The following is a 22,660-nucleotide window of genomic DNA, read 5'->3' on the forward strand; positions in this document are numbered from 1 at the left end:
TAGATTATGCTTCTCCATGTGGCTCTTTAAGGCAAGGCAATGTAAATTAGAGTATTTAAGAGGGGGAGGAGCATAGCCCCACCCAGTTCTTTTAGGCTACGTATTGCTGCTGCAATACAAGGGTGTCTCCACAGCCCTATACCCAACCTGGGGGGAACACCCCTTCCTACTCCGAAGGAAGCACCTGTTGGAGCACTCGCCTCCCAAAGGCTGCTTGGATGGAGGCAAATGAATCCAAATTATAATAATGCCTAGTAAAGGTCAAGGGGGCCTTCCAAGTGGCTGCCCTACAAATATCCAGGACCGGGACATTAGTAGAAAAAGCAGCCGAAGTGGCTGCTGCCCTAGTGGAGTGAGCAAGCACCTTTGTGGGAAACCTAAGGTTCTGAGATCCATAAGGTAAGGCTATACATGCCTTGAGCCACCTAGCTATGGTGGTTGTGGTAACTGCCTGACCGATGATTTATAGTAGCTGCCCCTTTAGGAACTGTGGGTTGGGTAGACCATCTGAGGAACACCCTCCAGGTGTTTTGATAAATCCTGATTGTGGAAGAACGTCTAGAGACCAGCATCATGTCGAGCACTCTTGGAGAGTAGCCATGCTGCTTTAGGAGGCACCGTTCAGTCTCCAGGTGGCTAGCTGTAAACAGCTGGGATCTGGGTGATGTATTGTGCCATGCTGAAGAAAGCCAACCTTGACTGGTAGCATCAGGTGTTCTGAGATGGTGAGTTCTGCAAACCAGGGTCTCTGGGGCCAGAACGGTGCCACTAAGATGATGTGAGCCCTGAGGAGCTTTATTCTTTGGAGAACCCGAGAGAGTAGTGGCATTGCGGCGGGTGGGGGGGACATACAGGAGATCCACTAGTGATGGAGTTGACAGTGCATCCATTGCTTCTGCTTGTGGGCAAGGAAACCTGGTGAAGAATTGTTGCACCTGAGCGTTGGCCAGAGTGATGAAGAGGTCTACTGACGGCTGACCGAAGTGCCTCATGACCAATTGGAAGTTCTCCGGATCCACTCTCCACTCCCCTGGGAGGAGCTCCTGTCTGCTGAGCCGGTCTGCCCCCGTGTTCAGATTGGCCTGTACCTGATGGGCTGTTATGTATGCCATTTGTTGTTCAGGCCACCGAAATAGGAGAACCGCTTTTGCCTGTAGAGACTTTGACTGTGTTCCGCCCGGATGATTCACACGTGCTTTAGCCGTGGGGTTGTCTGTGCGTATCAGCACGTTTGTGGATAATAGGTTGGAATGCCAGGAGTGCCATCTGAATTGCCCTGAGCTCCAGCCAGTTCATGCTGTGCTGTCTTTTGGCAACTGATCACCTTCCTTGAGCCAAATGGTGAGAGCAGTGGATGCCCCGTCCTTGCTTGCTGGCATCTGTGGTGATGGTGACCTGTGGCAGGTCGAGAAACTCCTTTCCCACTGAGAGGTGTCATCAAATCAACATAGGGATTATACTATGTCTCCACACTGGAGACAGTATGGGCACTTGTCTCTTGGTCTTCACTGAGATCTCCAGGTGAAAAGTGAGCAGGAACCACTGTAAGGGTCTCAGATGGAAGCCAACCCACGGAACTAATTCCAAGGATGCCACCATTACTCCCAGGATCCCGGAGAGGGAGAGGAATGGTAGCAATTTCCTTACCAGGGCCTGTTGAACCTCGTTCTCCAGTGTGCCTCTGCACTCTGGTAGGAGGAACAGTTTGTCCTTCTGTGTATCTATCATGATGCCCAGGTGTAATAATTGGTGAGACGGGTAGAGCTGTTTTTTCTCTTTGTTGATCAGGAAGCTGTGGTTCTCCAGGACCTGTAAGGTGGTCCCGAGGTCCTTCTGGACAGTCTGCAGGGGCGGAGCTTTGATCAACAAATCTTCTAGATAGATAAGGGAAAATCCTGAGAAGGGGCTGAAAGGAAGTGCCCTGTATTGGTAAAGTACCCCTGCATAGAGGAAGTGCAATGGGAGCAACTGTCTAGGTGTGTGGGGATGTGTAGGTAGGCCTCCTTTAGATCTATTGAGGCTAGGAAGTCAAGATGGTGCAGGGCCTCCGCAATCGACCTGAGAGACTCCATGCGCAACATTCTCTTTTTTATGAAGCAGTTGAGATACTTTAAGTCCAGTACCGCTCGCGGGAACCATCCTTTTTGGGCACAGTGAAGATGATGGAGTAGATGCCTGCTCCCTGCTGTTCCGATTGACAGGAGAGATTGTATTGCCACCTTGAGACCCTTGTGTTTTGAGGAGAAATGGGAGATTGGGGTGGGTAAGAAGCGGGGGGGGGGGGTTGTGACCAGCTCTATAGAGTAACCTGTCTTGATCACAGCAAGTACCCAGCAGTCTGAGGTGGTGCCCCCCCGCCCAGAGGCACCCTGCTCAAGTCAGGATTGGTGTTGTGTTTTGTTTGTTCTGGGCTGTGAAAGCTGCCCTATTTCCAACCCCCTTTCTGGGGGGTCTGGATCTGTTCCAGTAGGCTCATTGGGATCTGAAGCCTCAATCTCTGCCCCCAAAGGAAAATCAAAGGAATGAAAAGGTTGGAAGTACTGCCTCCCCTGGGGGTCCTGATTCCACCAAAATCTCTTTTAAGGCCTCATCCTCAAAAGGTTTTTCCCCATCAAAAGGTTCAGAAGCCAGGTTCGTCTTAAGAGCTGGCATCCACCTGCCAGTTCTTTAGCCACAGGTTTCGGTGGCCTAGCACAGCAATCAATCCTGCCCTGGATGCAGATCTAAGCGAGAAGGGTGGAATCATAGATAAAAGCCTGTGCTTTATGTAATCTGAGCTGGGTTTGCTTCAAGTGAGTAGGGTCTGCGGTGGGGTCCTGTATTAAGTCATCTAGCCACACGAGAGATGCCCTGGCCACCATGGAGGCAGCAGCTGAAGCCCTCATCACTAAGGCTGCTATGTCATGTGATTTTTAAAGAGACCCTTTCATGCATTTGTCAGTGGGGTCTTTTAGGGCTGATTCCCCATCCCAAGATAGGATGGAACGGCAGGCGCATCCGTGGGGGGGTTGTATTTCTCCCCCTTATTGCTGGAAGCAATAAAGTTTGTTGGCTATTGCCACTGCCTTTCTATTCGATGTGGAAAAATTCCATTCCCCTTTGGCAACCTCCACAAATTTAGGAATTGGGAGTGCCATATTGCTTGCTCTTGGACTGGGGAAAACCAGCATCCTTTTGCTCAGAGTTTGGGATTCTTGAGTGGTAGGAGGGTTCAGACCCAATACATGTATAGTTGTGGAAATCAGGGGCACAAAGTCTAACAGATAGAAAAGTCTCTGGGGAGCTTCTGGACCCTCCAGTTCCTGTCCATCTGACCATTCCCCCTCCTCCCTGTCTGCTTGCTCAGGTACAGTCTCCAGGAGATCTACCAGGTTTTCTGAGGGTATTCCCTAGGAATAGGTTCCTTATTTAAAGGAATAATTGGACCCTGGGGAAGTAAAGGTCTGTTTGGTGGCTGCTGAGGAGTCCTGCCTGGGGACTTTCTAGGTGTGGACCCTCTGGGATCTGGATAGCCATGATATGAGAGTTCGAGGAATGGGCATGCTTTTCCCTCTGCTTAGACTTAGACCCCCTCCCCCCCCCCTTTTTTGGGCCTTTTTAACATGCTTGTGCTTCCTCTTTGCCTTTTTAGGAACTGGGGCCTCAGATATGGATGACAAAGCACTTGAAGAGGAGGATGCTTCCCTCCTATGCTGCTTTTTCTTTTTTGATTTTAGTTTGTCGTAACTCTCAAAAGAACATGCCAACATATCTTCAAACCATGAGCGCCAGGTAGGTGGCATATCAGAGGGCATTTGGTTAAGTGCTTGAAGGGCTGAAGTGGACTGGGACAGGCCAGGAGCCCCCGAGGGCCCTGGGGTGTGTGTGGGGGCGGTTAGAAGAGTCAGAATCACTGTTTGTGCTCCTGTTCCTGCTGTTTTGCTCCTGATGACCACAGTCCAGGCAGCAGTGGTCAATCTGGCTGTTCCTGGGTCCAATCCTGCCTTTCCTGATGACATTGAGCGCTGTGAGGTGGTCCGGTGTTTATTGGGCACTGCGCTCTGTAGGCCTATGGTTGAGGCCATTGTAAACAGCGGGGGGTTGGGCCCAGCTGTCGTGTGCTCACAGAATGGCAGAAGAAGTGGTGCTGAAGGAATCAAGGGCACTTGACCCGGAGAACTGGTGGATGGCAGAAGTGAGGACAGGTCATGGTCCCCTGCACTGAGAAACAGCCAACAGAGCTAGCACTGCCTGTGAGACACCGCCTATCAGCTGTTGAACGGGGCGCATGTTCTTAGGGCTCTCTTTCTTTTTGGTCCGTGCGGCTTCGTGGCCTCAGGGGCGGCTTGCCAGCTGTCTTCAGGGCCTTTGGCAGGCCTTCTTGGTGTCTCCCTTTAGGAAGTGTAACATGGATCACTCTCCTAGTGTGGTCCATACAGTGGAGGCCAGAAAAAAAGCCGAAAATAGCCCAGCGAGGCTACCACAAGGGTGGAAGGGAGTAGAGACAGAGCGGAGGTTGAGAAATGAAAGTTGAAAGAAAAAACAAGATGACAAGGACTTTTAAAAAGTGTTAACAAGGGTACAGCAGGGAGAAGGGTGAGAAAAATAAAATATCCAACAAGGAAGGGATCTGAAGAGATGAAAGGAAGGATTAGTCAGAGATAGCTGAGAAGATAGTGCCTTGGAGCCATGCAAGACTAAAAGAACTGGATTGGGCTATGTTCCTCCCCTAACTAATTTACATAGTCCTGCCTTAAATAGTCACGTGGAGAAGCATAACTCATTCAAGGAGATGCCCTTGTATTGCAGCAGCAGAGAACCTGCAAATTTGTGTCAATAAGTACATTATAAGAACATAATTACAGCCCTGCTGGATCAGGCCCAAGGCCCTCTAGTCCAGTGTCGTGTTCCACACAGTGGCCCACCAGATGCTGCTGGAAGCCACAGGCAGGAGTTAAGGGCATGCCCTTTCTCCTGCTGTTACTCCCCTGCAATTGGTACTCAGAGGCATCCTGCCTTTGAGGCTGGAGGTGGCCTATAGACCTCCAACTAGTAGCCGTTGATAGACCTCTCCTCCATGAAGTTATCCAAATTCCTCTTAAATAGTGATGAGTGCAGACCATTCCAGAGGCCATTCTACAGGCCTCCGGACCGGTCCTGATATGGGCGGTTCGGGTGATTCGGGGGGGGGGAGTGTCTTTAAGAGCGAGGGGAGGGTTTACTTACCCCTCCCGCCGCTTTCCTCCTCCGGCGCCCATAGTTCTGTTAATAATTGGGGCGGTCCTGCCACCCCAATTATTAACAGAACTACAGGCACCGGAGGGGGAAAGAGGCAGGAGGGGTAAGTAAACCCTTCCCCGCTCTTAAAGGAACCCCTCAGCCCAGCGCCGGACTGCAGTTCCGTGCACACCCCTACTCTTAAAGCCATCCAGGTTGTTGGCTGTCTCCACATCTTGTGGCAGAGAATTCCACAAGTTGATTATAGTACTTCCATTTGTCGGTCCTAAATTTCCTGGCAATCAATTCCATGGGATGACCCCTGGTTCTAATGTTATGTGAGAGGGAGAAGAATTTCTCCATATCCACTTTCTCCAAACCATGCATGATTTTATGGACCTGTATCATGTCACCCCGCAGTCATCTTTTTTCTAAACTAAATAGCCCCAGGTGTTGTAGGCTTGACTCATAAGAAAGGTGCTGTAGGCCCCTGATCATCTTGGTTGCCCTCTTCTGCACCTTTTCCAGTTCTACAATGTCCTTTTTCAGATGTGGTGATCAGAAGTGTATGCAGTACTTCAGGTGTGGCTGTACCATAGTGTTGGATAAGGGCATTATAATATTAGCAGTTTTATTTTCAATCTTCTTCCTAATGATCCCTAGCAAGGAATTGGCCTTTTTCACAGCTGCCGCACATTGAGTGGACACTTCCATTATGAAACTCCTGGTCTCTTTTATCCTCCCCTTTCAGCCCCAGATAAATATTTTCATTTTATCATCAGGGCTCCTTGCTCCATCTGCATTGCCTTGGAAGTTTTAACCGCACAACCTGGTCATACAGTATATTTGGAATAGTGAACACCTCTCTTTGGCTCATAACCACCTTTGTGTGCTTCTGTTTGCTTTTATTCATGTTATTTTACGGGAAAGAAAACAGTAAACAACAAAACAAATAAATAACCAACACTACAACTACACTATCATGTGTATTATTATAGCAAGGTTGCAAGGAAGAATGGGGAGCATAAGGTCCTTTTTCCTCAGTGGAACTCAATTTATTAAAAGTGCCCTTTGAGGTATCTACTCTCTGTGGCCACCCTCCTGTCCATCCAGGCCACCATTCCTCCCCAAAGAGCTACTGTGCCAATGCCAGAGTAGAGAGAGCTGCTCACCTCTCACAGCCATGCCCACTTTGCAGGTTGTAGAAACCAGGCTCACAGGAGCTGCAGTCCCTCTCTGTGACGCGAGGAAGACATTCACACTGCCCTGTTACTTGATTGCAGCTTGTCTGCCGGCTCACTGTGCCATATGGATTACAACTGCAAGCTGTAAGAGCAAATGGAGATGGTCAATGTGCATGCTTTGGTTAACAAACATTCAGAAAGCAGATTTAGACAGGTTAGTGCTACAGGAAGGCCCAAGAAGAAGACCACCTTGAGCTTCCTACCTCCATGTTTCTGCATCATGTCAGAAATAGAAACGTCACATTTCCCTTGCAGAGCTGGGAGGGGTAAATGAAGTGGTCTCCCACAGGGGAGAGAGGGGGAATTTTGCATTTCAGTTTTTTTGTTATTCAAAAACTCATTACATAGATGTGCAAGAAAAGGGCATGGGGGAAAAAATCCCAGTCAAAATAAAATATTAAATGAGTACAGAACACTGTTTATTTTTTAATTATTTGTTTATAAAGATGAATTAAGGGACCCACTGAATTTTGAAAACATCTCAGGTTTGGCCAGTCTGTCTCATTCTGAGATGGTAAATCAATCTGACTACCTTTGTAACCTCCTAGACTTTCTGCAGCTATTTACCAGTGGAGGGAGTCCTTGACTTCCTCCATGCTCATCTTTGCTCTTATTAATGTTAACTCTTTCTTACTTATTAGCGCTTTCAAACATATCTAGAAATCTGTCAAAGATGCCTCAAGAGAAGTGTCAGAGGACCATACTGTACTAAGATCATTAAATTCATACTATTACATTAGTTGCCACTACCAAGGTTTCACTCCTTACAAAGCACTGTAGGCTATGTCGACTAAGAACAGACACAATGGAAATGTGGGGAAACATTTTCTGTCTCTCTCTTATACCATCACATGCAGCCTGACTCTCCTAAAGATCTACGTCCCTTTGAATCATAGTCGACTGTCCAAGCATCCTGGCTTTAATATACCCATGTACACCTCACACAGGAAAGAAGCTTACCTTTGCATTTGTCCTCTGGATTCTGAGCTAAGGGATTCCCAAAGAATCCATCTTTGCACCGGTCACAATAGAAACCAGCTGTGTTATAGATGCACTTGAGACACTCTCCTGTCAAGCGATTGCAGTTCCCAACAGCATTGGGGTCAATGTTATCACTGCACTGGCAAAGGCGGCACAGCCTGACAGGGCCATTCTCGCCAAGAGGATCTCCAAAATAGCTGTCATCACACAATTCACACCGTTTACCTGCAAGGGCACAGCATATATGCACATTAGAAAATATCATGATCAGAGTTATTTTAAATACTATTGGTTCATGCAGGGCATATATAGATGTTTTCTGGAAAAGTGAAAGGATTCAGCTGGCAATGAACACCAAGGATTTGGCAGTAACAGAGAAAGGGCAAAGATGGGAAACAGGTGTTTTGATAAGAAGAAAACCAGACAAAGATTGTGGAGGAGAGTAAAGAGAAAGCAGAGTTGAAGTAATGCATGCAGTCTTAAACTGAATCAAAGAGAGAAAGGAGCAAAATGCAAAGGAGAAAGACATGATTAAACTGACAATCCAGAAAGAAAAACTATATATAGAACAGGGGAGGAGGAAATAGTTTTAACAAGGCAAGAATGAAGACCAGTCAACAGAGAACTTTGGTACATGAACCTAGATCAGGATGGAACCATGCCATGCTACATTTGAAAATCATGTGTAGCTTAGAAGACGGACTAGGAGTTTATGTTCCCTCATTTTTGTATTTATGTTGGCAAGAAATGCACTTCCCAAGTATCAACTGAAATGCTCAGCTAAGAAAAGCTTCAAGAAAGCTGCTTCTGCTCCACAGTAAATTCATTCATTTAGCTTCTGCTATATTTCCGCAAACCCAGCACTGACTAGTTATTGTACATCTATCCATCATTTGATCATGGCAGGACTAAAGCTAAGCAAAAGCTGAATTTCAGATAAACAAGATTCCAAGTCTGCATAGTGGCTGTTCAGACTAAGGAGAGAAGGGGAACCTCCACAAATCGAGCATTCAGAAACAGTGTAAAATTTCTTTTGTGCATGTCTGCATAACTCCTACAAGCTGAGACAGAAAACTTGAACAATTATTCAGAGGCTGTCTTCTGTGAGGCTGAATCATTAGACAAGAATGGCAAATGTTTACACATCTGGGGTCCAACTTTAACTGAGCAGCAAGTCACGAAGACAACAGGGACTGCATGTATGCAAACTCTTTGACTTGATGCAGTGGCCAATAGGGTAAAGTACCCCACCCCCTCAAGGAACATTCCTTATTTTCAATGCACATTTCCTTTTGGATCCCTGCCACCCCCAGTTCTTCAAGCAGGACTGTCACACTCAAAATGGGCTGGAAGGCCAAATTCCCCAGTCAACAAATACACATATTCCCATCAGAATTCACTCATGCTCTGCACTCCACTCTTAAAGTACTCATTGACCTCATCTTCTAATTTACAGGGCAAAAGGGCAGGATGGGAGTAAGCAGGTTCAACAATTTGTGCTGTGTCAGAGATGCCCGAAGGGCCAGGTAAAGCCCCTGGTCGTTAGATGCAGGCCCACATGATCTTGCACTCTCCCCTTTTGTCTTGTTTCTAGATCTGGCATGAGAATCTACACTTCCAGTTTGGCTGCATACTATGATTATTAATTATTAACTTTGGAAAGACAAGTCGTTTTTCTTTTTGCATTTGAGAGGCTCAATATAAATATTCATAAAGCCCAGGGGTAGATACATTAAACAAAAGTCATATGGAACATGGGTCACCATTTCGCCTTACTCCCCTACCACATAGCACAAAAGGCCTCTGGCAAGTCACATGGGAATGAACATAATGCAAGTTCCACATAAGGCAACATACCTGTGGTCCCAGTAGGACAATTAGTGCACACCACCTCCCTGGTTTTGGGCACTATGGCACAGCTTGAGCCCCCTGGACATGGGCATGGCTGGCAGTCTGAGGAAGTGCCCACTGTCGCATCTCCATAATAACCATCAGTGCACTTCTCACAGTGAGGACCTGCTGTGTTGTCCCTGCAGTCACAGGCTCCTGTATTTGGTCATGAAAAAAATGAGGTTTATTCCCCAACATGATACAGTCATGCTTCAGGGAAGGCTGCTGATCTACAGCAGCCTTCCCTGATCTAGCCTTATAGTTAAGCATGTGGTTGTATCTAGAAGTGGGATGGGGAAAGGGATGGTCTAAGTAAGCAGAAGTTACTCTGAGTAGGAATAGTCTTAGGCAGGCTGCTTGTGTTATGCCTTTGTAAGGTGCCAAGTTCTTGAACCAGGAATTCCTGAAACCAGACCTAGGCACCTTATTCTCTGTACCACTGTAGCAGCTGGCCAGAAGAGGGAGCTACCGGTTTATTCTCTGCAGTCAGGCATTGCCAGTGCAGCTGGGCACAAGACAATTTTGTAGCTACCAGTTTCAGCAGTTATCAGGAGACATGAGCATCCAAGACTAGGGCCTACCTGGCCCTAGACGGTCTCAGATTCAGTTGCCAAGGTAGGAGGCAAGTTTTGGATACAAGGAGATCTCTTGGGCAAGCACCACATTCATTTTGTTTCTATGCTTAATGACTACACTAGAACAAAGTACAGTGCCCTCTGTACACTTGAGGTCTCTCTTACCAGATTCAGGGTCGCAGGTCTCACTGTGTCCATTGCAAAAACATGGGACACATGGACTATATGGCCCAAGACTAGGGGTCTCCCTCCGGTAGCCCAGGGCACATCGTTCACAGAACTGGCCGAGATACCCTGTCGGACACGTACATCTCTCCACCCAGGTTGCTGTGATCCCAGGCCCAGGTCGAGCACTCACAATAGTGACATCATCAAGATATCCAGCACCTGGAAAAGTTGCAGAAAAGCTCATGTCAATGTACATGAATATAATTAAGACAAACATTTATTTGAGATGTAGAGGTTTGGAAGAGTCAACAGAGAATTGTCATGGAAGCACAGAACCTCAGTCATATCAAGTACATAGAGCGGGAGAAGGTTTATCTCCTTTCTCCAAGGGCCTAATTAGTAACCAGTTTCCCTTGAGAGTCGTATGGGGGGCCAGCATGTCAAGTTCCACTCTCTAGAATTGTCCATCAACAAATGTGGTTGCCACTGATGCCATTTTCTTTGCACCCTAAGTTGGCAGATGGATGTGGAAGTGAGGGCCTGTCTAATCTAATAACATAACAACTAGGGATGTGCACAAAACCACCTGGCCTGGTTTGGTTTGAGTACTTCGAACAGAGCTCGAACTGCACCGGGCTAGTTTGGTTTTGGCCCCCTTCGAACCCCTACCCCCACCTAGTTCAGTGGGGGGGGGGCGGTTCAAACATTTCTTTTTAAGAAAAACATTAACATAACCCAGCCATGCATGGTCCCACTGTGCCAAAGAATAGACACAGAAAGGGTTGAAGGCACCTGAACCGGGTGATTTCTAATAGAAGGAAGGCTGGCAGGGGGGGTGGGGACCTCCATGGACACCACCCCCGCAGCCACCTTGGAGAAGTCCCCCGGAGAAAACAAAGGAAGAATTATTTTTTTAAATGTTCATTGAACCCCCAAACTGGGTGTGTGTGTTCGGTTCAGGGTCGAGCCGAACTGGGGATGGTTCTGCTCGACCCCGAACCTTTGAACCAAACTGGTTCAATGTCAAACCAGTTTGGATTCAAGACTGTATGCATACCCCTAAAAAGAACACTGTTTCCTCTAAGGTGTGCACACTCACAAGTTGGTGTTTTTTTTTAATGTCCGCTCAGTTAATTTTAGATCCTGCTCAGGTTGAATCAGGAAGGGCCCCCTCTGAATGCATGTGTGCGCACACTACCTTGATACTGCCACCCAGAACAAAACTCATTCCGCACACAGATGAAAAAAAATTAGAGTGAACACTGAACAAGAACAGACCTGCAGGATCAGGTCCAAGGCCCATTTAGTCCAGTATCCTGTTTCACACAGTAGCCCACCAGATGCCTCTGAGAAGCCCACAGGCAAGAGATGGGGGCATGCCCTCTCTCTTGCTGTTGCTCCCCTGAAATTGGTATTTAGAGGCATCTTGCCCCTGAGGCTGCAGGTGTCCCATAGCCACTAGACTAGTAGCCATTGATAGGCCTGTCCTTTTATGTATTTGTCTAAGACCCTTTTAAAGCCACCCAAGCTAGTGGGCATAATCATAGCCCATGGCAGAGAATTCTGTAGATTAATTATACACTGTGTGAAAAACTACTTCCTTTTGTTGGTCCTAAATTTCCTGACCTTCAGTTTTATGGATGACCCCTGCTTTTAGTATTGTGAGAGGGAGAAAGATTTCTCTTTGCCCACTCTCGATGTGCATAATTTTATACACCTCTATCATGTTTCCCCATAGTCACCTCTTTTCCAAACTAAAGAGCCCCAGATGTTGTAGCCTTGCCTCATAAGGAAGGTGCTCCAGGCCCCTGATCATCTTGGTTGCCCTCTTCTGCACCTTTTCCAGTTCTACAATGTCCTTCTTAAGATACAGTGACCAGAACGGTACGCAATACTCCAAATGTGGCTGCACCATAGATTTGTATAAGAGTATCGTAATATTAGCATTTTCATTTTCAATCACCTTCCTAATGATCCCTAGCATGGAATTGGACTTTTTCACAGCTGCCACACACCAAGTCAACACTTTCAATGAGCTGTCCTCCACAACCCCAAGATCTCTCTCCTGGTCAGTCAGTCACTGACAGCTTATACCACATCAGTGTACATGTGAAGTTGGGGTTGTTGTGTATGTAGAATAGAACCACTTCCTCTCCTTAATCAACTAGCCTTGACGGCACAATGGTAGTATGTATCACTTTACACTTGCTTACATCGAACCACATCTGCCATTTTGTCACCCACTCACCCAGTTTTGGGAGATCCTTTTGGAGCTCTTAATAATCTGTTGTGAATTTCACTATCCTAAATAGTTTAATGTCATTTGTAAGTGTGGCCACTTCGCTGCTTACTCCAATTTCTAGATCATTTATGAACAAGTTTTTTAAAAAGATGGATCTTATCTATGGGCAAAATGGGCGGTGCTCACCTTAAATTTCTCATTCAGCCATGTTGTCTCTGCCTCCATTTTGTGTGCCTACTGCCTCGCCCTTTAAGAGTTGTGAGGTGGTTGACAGTAGCATCAACCTCAAAGAATAAATGAAACGTTTATATAGCTTTATATCCTCAGATGTAAAGATGTTTATCTTAATGGTGATCCAGTATCCTTCACAATGTGGGCAAATAGCGAGCTCTCCTTGAAAGGAGGTGGCTCTAAAGCTACAGAAACTTTTAAAATACAGCCCACAAAAAACCAACCTCAGCCAGAGAGCAGATGACCAGGGCATAGTGTTTTACAAAAGCCATGTTGAAAAACCAGATAGCAGCTTTCCATATTTCAGAAAAGGCAATGCTGGATAAGTGAGAAGCAGAGGTGGCCCTGGTGGAATGGGCTTTGGTGGTCTTAGAAGGCTCGACACCTCGCTTGTCAGAGCAGATAGAGGTTAGTTAGACCAGCCATTCATAAAGAGTTTGACAAGATATAGGTTGGCCCTTGACAAGATATAGGTTGGCAACCTTCGAAGGGTTCAAGTCTATTGAGATTTTCTAAAACTTTTTGTCCTATCCAGGTAGAAGAGGAGCACCCTTCAAACATCCAAGGAATGCAGAGAGCACTCCAGGGGGTGACAGGTTTCATGAAAAAAGTGGGAGGAACAATGTCCTGGTTAAGGTGGAAATCTGAGACCACTTTAGGTAGAAAGGTGGGGTCGGTCCACATCATAACTTTATGGGGGGGGCACACAGTAAATGGAATATCAGCTCATAGAGCGGTGAATTTGCTAACCCTTCAAGCAGTAGTAATGGCAATTAGGAAAGCCATTTTAAACAAGAACAGTTTTAGAAGCTGAGGGGGCTTCAATGAGGGGCTTCAAAGGGGGCTTCGATGAGGGTGGCGAGCACTAACAAGACACTCCAGGGTTCAAATAGTTTCTTAAAGGGGGGGGAGAGGAGAGGAGAGAAGGGTTGAGGCCTTTTAGAACTCTTTTGCAGCTGGGATGCAAAAATAAGGTTTTAGAGTTCCATCCTTATTGAAAATTGAGAGTTGGGTAATGATGGTGTTCATGCATTTGGTGAAGACATGTGGGACCATGGAGAGGCCAAATGGGAAGACTGTATATTGGTAGACTTCATCCCCCATGGTGAAGCAGAGATATTTCCTGTAACTCAGTCAGATGCCCATGTGAAAAGATGCAGCTTTGAGCTCCAGCATAGCAAGCCATTCTTCTTCTGCTAAGAGAAGAAGGAGTTGCTTTGAGCATTCAAAATTTCTGTGTGTGGATAAAATTGTTGAGGGAACATAGGTCTAGTCTGGGTCAGAGACCACCATCCCTTTTGGATACCTGGAAGTACCTGGAATAGAAAGACCTGTCCATTGGTCCATCTCTGAAACTGGCTCTATTGCCCCCTTGGACAACAGTATTTGCATTTCTGTTAGTAGGGTAGGAATAGCCAGATGTGTTTTATCCAGAGGGAAGGGGGAGTTTTATGCAACTCTATGGTATAGCCAGTGGAGAAGATACTTAGCACCAATGTGTCAAATGTGATAAGATGGCCAGGTGGAAAGGAAGAGTGCTAGTTTGATGGGGACAGAAGTTATGACAGATAGAAGGACCTGGAAGTCAAAGATTCTGTTTGGCTTGATCCTGATGTTACTCCTGTTAGGGAAAAAACATTTCTGAGAGTACTGGAAGGACATTCTGTTATCCCTTTGGACAGATTGGTTGTACTGGTATCGAGATCTATTATCTTAATCTCTTAAACCTCTGGAGTAGAGGAGGATGTGAAGATTCTAGCTGTAAGCTTTGGCCTTTTCATCCGTTGCAGTTTTGTCTGAGAACTGAAGAGGCCTTCAAAGAGAAGAGATTCAAATTTTGCTTCATATAACAGGTTGCAGAGAGGACAAATGGAGCCAGGCATGTTCCTGTAGAGAGCTGACGCTAGCCAAGGTGTGGGATTCTGTTTCCCTACAATGTCTGGTGGTACTTAAGGTATTTGGAATACAATATCTGCTGATTTTGAAAGTAGTTCTCTGAACCTAGTTTTGACTGCTTCAGGAACGTCCTTTAGGTAATCTCTGAATCCCTCCCAGACCGAATAATGAAATTTAGCCATGCAGGCCAGATAGTTAGCTATGTTCATGGAGAGAGATGAAGACGAATAAATCTTCCAGCCAACGGAATCCAGCTTTCTGCCTTCTTTGTCAGTGGGAGCAGAATGGACTTTTGGCTGCTCATTGAATAGTCCACAACAAGCAAATCTGGTGGAAAGTGTTTAAATAGAAACTTGCAATCATCCTCCTGGACTGTGTAGAAATTTAAGCCTTTGGGGAGGTAGATGTGGCAGTAGATGGAACATCCCACGTAGATTCCCCCCCCCCCTCGTTAGTGACTTTAGTTTATTTAGAATGTAATTTTAATGCTGTCTTGTTTTGCATGTTTTTATACACCGCCCAGAGTCTTTGGAATGGGCAGTATATCAAATGTTTCTAATAAATAAATAAATAAATAAATAAATAAATAAATAAATAAATAAATAAATTTTGCTGAATTAATCAGTACTGGCAGCGTGGGAAATGTCATGGACTAAGAGTTTGTAGCAGAGGCAACAAAATCAAAGACTGGATCCTTATCAGCTGGGGCTGGAGGTTTTAGTTCCAAGCAAGAAGTTTAGTCATTTTGGCTATTTGGATATGACTTTGTCTCCTCAGTTGGAGAGTTGGGTTATTTGGCACGTTGTCATCAGGGGAGGGATCTGATGGGTTTTCTGTATGTATGGATTCAGTGTCTGAGTCAGAGGAAGAAGTGTATTCAAAATTGGACAATTACTTTTCCTGAATAGCAGATGCCCCCACAGTGCTTGTAGAGGGCGTAGCTAGCTTAGCAGGAGAAGCTAAAATGGATTGGTTCCATAGGTAGTGGCGAAACTAAGTCAAAGGGGGTTGTGGTGTGGTGTGGGGTGAGGGTTCAGTGGGCATCTGACATAGTCAAATAGGATCCTGAGGAGGAACACTAAGCATCCGTTAACATCTGCCAATTCTCCCCTGCAAATGCCCCCTCACCTACATATTATTGTTACAGGGCAAAATAAAACTGTATGTGCCCTGCTTACTGAGCAAAGAGTCACCTTTTAAAGTGATTATTATTTTATATTTAGCAGGGATGGGAGAGAAACTGGCCCTATCCAACCCTAGCAAAGCATCCCTCTAGTGGCTGTTGCTTGTATCTGCCTTATGTTTCTTTTTAGACTGTGAGCCCTTTGGGGACAAGGGACCATCTTATTTATGTATTTATTTTTCCTATGTAAACTGCTTTGTGAACTTGGGTTGAAGAGTGGTATATAAATATTCATAGTAGTAGCCGCTTCCGAGTGCTACAAAGAGCTTGAAGTCCTTCCACAGGGACTATTGCACTGGTGCAAAGCCCACGTCGTGAACGATATCAAAACACCATTAAGATCTGCAAGGTAATACTGTTTGATGTGATTATGACTGAATGTCAAAAAAGTTTTCTCAGGTAACGGGAGGGTGAGTTATTTCCTACTCAGTGACAAACAGCAGCCACGTTTAGGGCCAGGAACAAATCTTATCCAGTTTGGCTAACTGGGGGGTGGGGGAGAGAACTGCCCTCTTTGATAGCATATAACTTAACCTGATTCCTTCAACTATCTAAATTGGTCTTAATATGCTGCAGAGCATTGCTACTTGCACTCTCTGTAATGTACTAAACAGGTTAATTTATGTAAGATCTTTTATTAGGAAAGATAGTTGGGGTATAAAACCTTCAATACCTTTCGGCCTCTGACACAAATCCTCTTTGATACCATCAACAAGTATAGCAAAATTTCTGCATGAGGTATCTATTACGCAATGTCTAAGAGAAAGATTGCATAATAGTTTTAACAAGAGCTATTATTACTGCTTGGATGGCTGTGGAAAAAGGGAGTTGAGGCTGACACAGATTTAATGCTGACTTCACACACACACACACACACACACACACACACACACACACACACACACGTACGTTTGAATTTTGGAACCTGGCCTTAAAAATGCATGCTGCCCTCTCTATCTCCTCCACTTTCCGGGGTGATTTTCCTCTTTCCATTTCCAGCATTCCATGGTTCCACATTAGATGTGCACCAAAACACACCACGGCTAATGCAAACCATGGTATACAAAGCTACTTCAGAACTTGGTTTCAATTTCTGTTTTGTGAAAATACTATGACAGGCATCAGTAGATCTGAAATGTGAAATCATGGTTAAAGTACAGGGGGGATTACTCAAGGTGGGTGGTGAAGGAATGTATATTCCCAAGGCTGGCTCCTGATTTGCAAGCTATGGTATGCAGGAAGCCAACTTTCTCTCTGCATGTAATGTCAAGATGCCAAAGCCCTTTGGACAGCAGGGCTAAGAGACATGCAGATGGCAATTAGCCAAACATCCTCCTTGTAAAAGCATGGGAGTGGGTAAAGAATGCAGCTTTTACTACCATAAAAATGTATTTGCACACATCATTCTTTCTGCATATATGGTTAGGAAAGAACCCAGAATAACTCTGACCTCAGAACAGCTCAAACCCCTTCATTCCTCAGTCCAAACTAACTAGATTTTTAATACAGTGGTCCCTCGACTTACAAACTACTCGACATAAGTATTTTTCGAGTTACAAACAGCAGTTTTAGATCCGGTTTTAGATGCGGTTTCCTCGACTTACAAATTTTTAGATGGGGTTTCCTCGACTTACAAATTTTTAGATGGGGTTTCCTCGACTTACAAATTTTACATGCGGTTTCCTTGACTTGCCTGCCTGTTTACTGCCTGTTTATTCTTGAAAAGAAATGTTCCTGTGCAGTTTGCAAGCCTTACTGGGGGTCTGGGTCTTTTTTCTAGGCTCCGGAACGCATTAATCCGTTCCCAATGCATTCCTATGGGAAACCGCTTTTCGACTTACGAATTTTTCGACTTACAAATGTGCATTCGGAACGGATTAATTTCGTAAGTAGAGGGACCACTGTACAGGCTTTATATATGTATATTGTGGGCCCTCCAGTAAAGACATTTTCCTAGATAAAAGAATAGAGGAAGAAATTCTTCACTCACACAGATTCATGAATCTCCTCCAAATGGACCTGCCATTCACACTCTAGTAATTGCTCTTAGGAAGGGCTCTGCTTCCTGCACACAGCAATCTTTATGAGGTTATATGTTGATGTAAGGATGTTTACATTTTGGGTATCAACATGACTCCAGTTACAATCCCAGGCACCCCTATGTGTTAGTAATGAAAGGAATGTTAATTGCACTACTTTCTTTCTGCATTTTCCCTCCCTCAGTAAAGTAATTCCCCTGAAGTATGTGTAACTTCGCAACACTTGCCAAAATTCCATACATTTTAGAAATATTTAGCTTTTCACATTACAACATTATGCATGTTATGGAAAATTTCCATTTCCATCAGTTGATTAATCCACATTTAATTCAGAAAGTTCTCCACTTTATGTGGGGAAGCAGGAAAGTGTTGGTTGAAGTCAGAATTATCTTTTAAAATCTGTTACACCTCGGATTTTAATGCACGCAAGTTGGTCTATCTGATCTGGATAACTAAATCCACATATGCATTATCAACATGGTCAGGTAACTATGTTTTGTTCAGGCTCACGTGCAGAAGAGATGAACCTATCACTGCAGCTTTCCTAACTCTTGTATAATTCATTGAGGGTCCAGAGGTATCTTGTCTAGCACTGTGCCTGCCTCCATTTTTCTGTCTCCATTTGTCGTTCACGACGAGTGAAAAACATGAAGGTGTCACTTATGTAAATGCTTCTTGCATCTCCCCTCACATTCAGAGTTCTGGGAAGAAGACTGTCTGGTTCCACATTTTTTAATTGTATCCAGTCCATCCTAGTTCACATACGTTTGTGTCAGAGCTGAATAAAATTAAAAGCTAGTATTTTGAAAGATCACAAAAAAAGAAAAAAGTAAGGCTATTTCACACATTATGCAGAGGCAGAGCTGCTGATAATCATAGCCTCTTTACCAGTAGGAAAAATGTGCACCCCATTCACACTTTAGGTTTTCAGGCACATACCTAGAAGATTTAATGAGAGATTGGCTCACAATGGGTCTCTTGTTTGTTTGTTCTTCCTTCCTTTCTTGGTCCATATTAAACAAATAGAAAGCTGGAAGGAAGCCCTCCATCATTGGCCTTTGCTGATGATTTTTGGAAATGAAGTCTCATAAAAGATATGTACAGAGCCAGAGTTCACTGACTGGATCCTATCATGTATATGTAACAGCAAATTTCAGAATCTTGGTGAATGTTGATGTTTACTGGTAATTCTTAAAATTTTAAGTCCAGTAGGAAGGATCAGAAATGTGTGTGTGTGTGTCATGAGGCCTCTTTCTGACATTTGTACCTGTAGCATGGAAAACTTCCTTTACCAGTAAAGAAAACAGATGGAAATGAGAACTTCTGGGCATTTACTCATTTGGCTTTAAAACTGACTGGTAAACATTAAAAGACTGAACTAATGACAACGGGCATAGCAACCAGCCTCAGGATTGATAATGAAGACAATGCAGTGGTGGGTGGCTTCTGCTTTTTAGGATAGACCATCAACAATAAAGGATCCAGCAGTCAAGCAATATGCCGCAGACTCGCATTTGGTAGGGTTGCAATGAAGGCCTTGGAAAGAATATTTAGATGTTGTGATGTGTCTATACCTACAAAGATTAGAATCGTTTGGACAATGGTTTTTCCCCATGACACTCTATGGATGCGAAAGCTGGACTTCGAAGAAGCAAGATAGAAAAAGTATTGACGCTTTTGAACTTTGGTGCTGGAGAAGACTTTTGAGGATACCATGGACAGCCAGGAAAACAACAAATGGATTGTAGAATAAATCAATCCAGAATTTTCACTTGAGGCACAAATGACCAGGCTCAAACTATCATATTTCGGACACATTATGCGAAGACCCAGCTCCCTTGAGAAGTCCATAATCCTGGGAAAAGTTGAAGTAAAGAGAAGAAGAGAGCAAGGTGGTTGGACTCAATTATGACAGCAATGAATGCACCATTGAGAGACCTTAAATGCCAAGTTGAAGACAGATCATCCTGGAGAGAATCGATCTATGCGGTCGTTAAGAGTCTACACCAACTTGTCATCACTTAATCACACACTTTCTTCTGGGCCTCTTCATACCTTAAGAATTACTGAGTTGGGGGGAGGGGAGGCAGGAATCAACATTCACCAAATCACCATATACAAGCCACTGTCATCCTGCAAGAATATAAAGCCTGACATACATTCAGCCTGATCACGCAACTATTGTGCTGACTTACTCCTCTCACTGTAAGTCCCACGAATCTTGATTGATGTTAAGTTATTGAGCAGCTTCTGGAACTCAAATGAGGTGAGATGCGGCCTCCAGGGGTAATCAGTTTCTTCATGGAGCCTATGGAAAGAAGCATAACACATGTTGAAACCTCTAAAGAATTAGATGTGTGAAGGTCATGTTTCAACAGACCAGCTCAAGGAGCTACGTGATGTCACTGTGCTGAGGCACCTGTTTACAATTCCCAGGGAAGGAAGGGTGGGGCTGTGGTTGTCCATTGCTTCTACACCCTCCAATCAGGTCAACAGGTTCAGGAACCTTCATCTGTGTTCTCCTGCTCCCTCCCCGCCCCCCAGTGTTGGCAGCCCAACAATCCTTTAACAGGGTTACAATCACTGCAGCCTCTCCAGGAAAGCTATAAGCTTGGCCATGCCTTCAAGAAACCCTGCCCAAAGCCACCCAAATGCAGTAGTGCCACAGGAAGTCCCAACAAGCCTCCGCAATCATTGACTTCCCATCATCCCTCAAAGCACCCTTGTAGCAAGTGCCAATAGGCATGTGTTTGAAATTCTGCTGGCCTGTGACCGTACAGCAAAATGTCACATCTAGATCTGAATTATATACATGCAGGGCAAGACTATTTGCACCTTTTGCTCTAATTTACTGCATTTATATACCACCTAAACAAAACAAAAAAATCTCAAGACAGTTTTCAAGATTTTTAAAAAATTCCAATACTACAATTAACACAAATCAATTGTACCTTTAATATGCATAGATGAAGAGGAAGGAGGGACATTAGAGACCAAAGGACAGGACATGTTAAAAGCATAGGATGGGACAAGGAACTATATGCAATGAAAGAATTAGCCACACAATAGGCTGAAGACCAGGATGCAAGTTTTGTTGCTGAAGATAAGTAGAACTCAACATGTAAGCTGCCTGGATGGGAGACCACCTGGGAACCCCTAGATGAGGTGCTTTGAGCTCTTCAGAGGAAGAACAGGTTATACAAGTTATAAAATATGAAGCCATCATGTCTCCTAATCTAGGGCCACTGCCCTTCAACTCTTCTAGTTAGGCTTTAAATTTTAAGAATACAGACTGCACATTTTCCAGTCTTTATGCATAACTACATGAGTCAGAAACCTTCGTCCATTTAAAAAACAAAAATTTGACTGTTGGTTCTAAAGCAGAGCTAAGCACTTTGAAGTATTATTGGTTTAAACTGGAAAGTTAAACCACCACACTGCTAATTCTGTCCCATTAAAACCATTAGGACTTCAAAGTGCTTAACTTTGGCAGGATAGCAGCTCCCTCCTTTTTCCTTTTTGCTGGCCACAAAGCTTAGCATTTTTAGCACAAGACTCTACAGCAGTGATGTCACTGTTTAGGTGGCAGGGGATGCCGGTGCAGACCTCTCTCATCGCCAGCACGCCCCACCCCATCCCTTCTGTTGAAGGCCTGAACTTGGCCCAGGGCCCCCTCAGTGGTACAAACCCCAGTGGTGAGGGGAGAAGGCATGCACTGAAGGTGCTGGCCAAGCATCTTCTAGTCTTCCCCTCTTCCTGCTGCTGCTTAGAAGCAGAAGGTGCGCGGGAGTGCGCACACCTTGTTGGCAGGAGCTGGCGAGGCAAGTCAGGGGCTACCAGATTGTGGCTCTAATTCTCCTAGTTATAGTCACATACCATTGTTAGGGCTTCAGTTTTAGAAGTTAATGGGTAAGTTTAATTGGTTATTGAGATGTGCCAATTAATTGGCAGCAGATATTTTAAAATAAGGATTCAAGAATAAAAATATGTGTAAGAACAGTAGGCAGCTGGAGTCATCTACATAAGAACAGCCCTGCTGGATCAGGCTCAAGGCCGATCTAGTCCAGCATTCTATTTCATACAGTGGCCCACCAGATGCCTCTGGGGCGCCCACAGGCAAGAGGTATGTGCATGCTCTCTCTCCTGCTCCCCTGCAACTGGTATTGAGAGGCATTGTGCCTATGAGGCTGGAGTTGGCCCACAGCCACCAGACTAGTAGCCATTGATAGACCTGTCCACCATGAATCTGTGTAAGCCCCTTTTAAAACCATCCAAGCTAGTGGCCATCACCACATTGTGAAGCAAGGAATTCCATAGATTAATTATGCGCTGTGTGAAAAATTACTTCCTGTTGTTGGTCCTAAATTTCCTGCCCTTCAGTTTCATGGGGTGCCCCCTGCTTCTAGTGTTGTAAGAGGGAGAAAAATTTATCTGTCCAATCTCTCCACTCTATGCATAATTGTATACACATCAGTCATGTATCCCCTTAGTCACCACTTTTCCAAGGTAAAGAGCCACAGATACTGTAGCTTAACCTCATAAGGAAGGTGCTCCAGGGCCCTGGTAATTTTGTTTGCCTTCTTCTGCATCTTTTCTAGTTCTACAATATCCTTCTTAAGATACGGTGACCAAAGCTGTATGATGTGACCGTACCATAGATTTGTATAAGGGCATTATAATATTCGCCGTTTTATTTTCAATGATTTGAAAATAAAATCATTGAAAATAAATGATCTATTTTAAAATATAAAATAAAAAGAAATCATTGAAAATAAATGATTTCCCCCTTTCTAATGATTCCTAGCATGGAATTAGCCTTTTTCACAGCTGCCGCGCACTGAGACGACACTTTCAACGAGCTGTCTATCACGACCTCTCAAGATCTCTCTCCTGGTCAGTCACCAACAGCTCAGATCCCATCAGCATATATGTGAAGTTGGTGTTTTTTGCCCCAATGTGCATCACTTTACACTTGCTTACACTGAATCGCATTTGCCATTTTGTTGCCCTCTCAC

The 22,660-nt window shown here is 44.8% G+C and overlaps 1 protein-coding gene across 1 annotated transcript in view; it reads right to left on the reverse strand.

The window, feature by feature from the left end:
- LAMC1 (laminin subunit gamma 1) overlaps window positions 1-22,660 on the reverse strand; it is a 174,107-nt gene that overhangs the window by 27,053 nt on the left and 124,394 nt on the right. Inside the window, exons 11-15 of the mRNA XM_053243832.1 lie at window positions 19,841-19,953; window positions 10,052-10,273; window positions 9,279-9,467; window positions 7,401-7,646; window positions 6,369-6,522 (exon numbers count right to left, since the gene is read on the reverse strand). Coding sequence (XP_053099807.1) covers window positions 6,369-6,522; window positions 7,401-7,646; window positions 9,279-9,467; window positions 10,052-10,273; window positions 19,841-19,953 — 924 coding nt within the window. The remainder of the gene's footprint in view (window positions 1-6,368; window positions 6,523-7,400; window positions 7,647-9,278; window positions 9,468-10,051; window positions 10,274-19,840; window positions 19,954-22,660) is intronic.

The sequence above is a fragment of the Hemicordylus capensis genome, chromosome 4 (genome assembly GCF_027244095.1).
Source record: "Hemicordylus capensis ecotype Gifberg chromosome 4, rHemCap1.1.pri, whole genome shotgun sequence".
Classification (NCBI taxonomy): Eukaryota; Metazoa; Chordata; class Lepidosauria; order Squamata; family Cordylidae; genus Hemicordylus; species Hemicordylus capensis.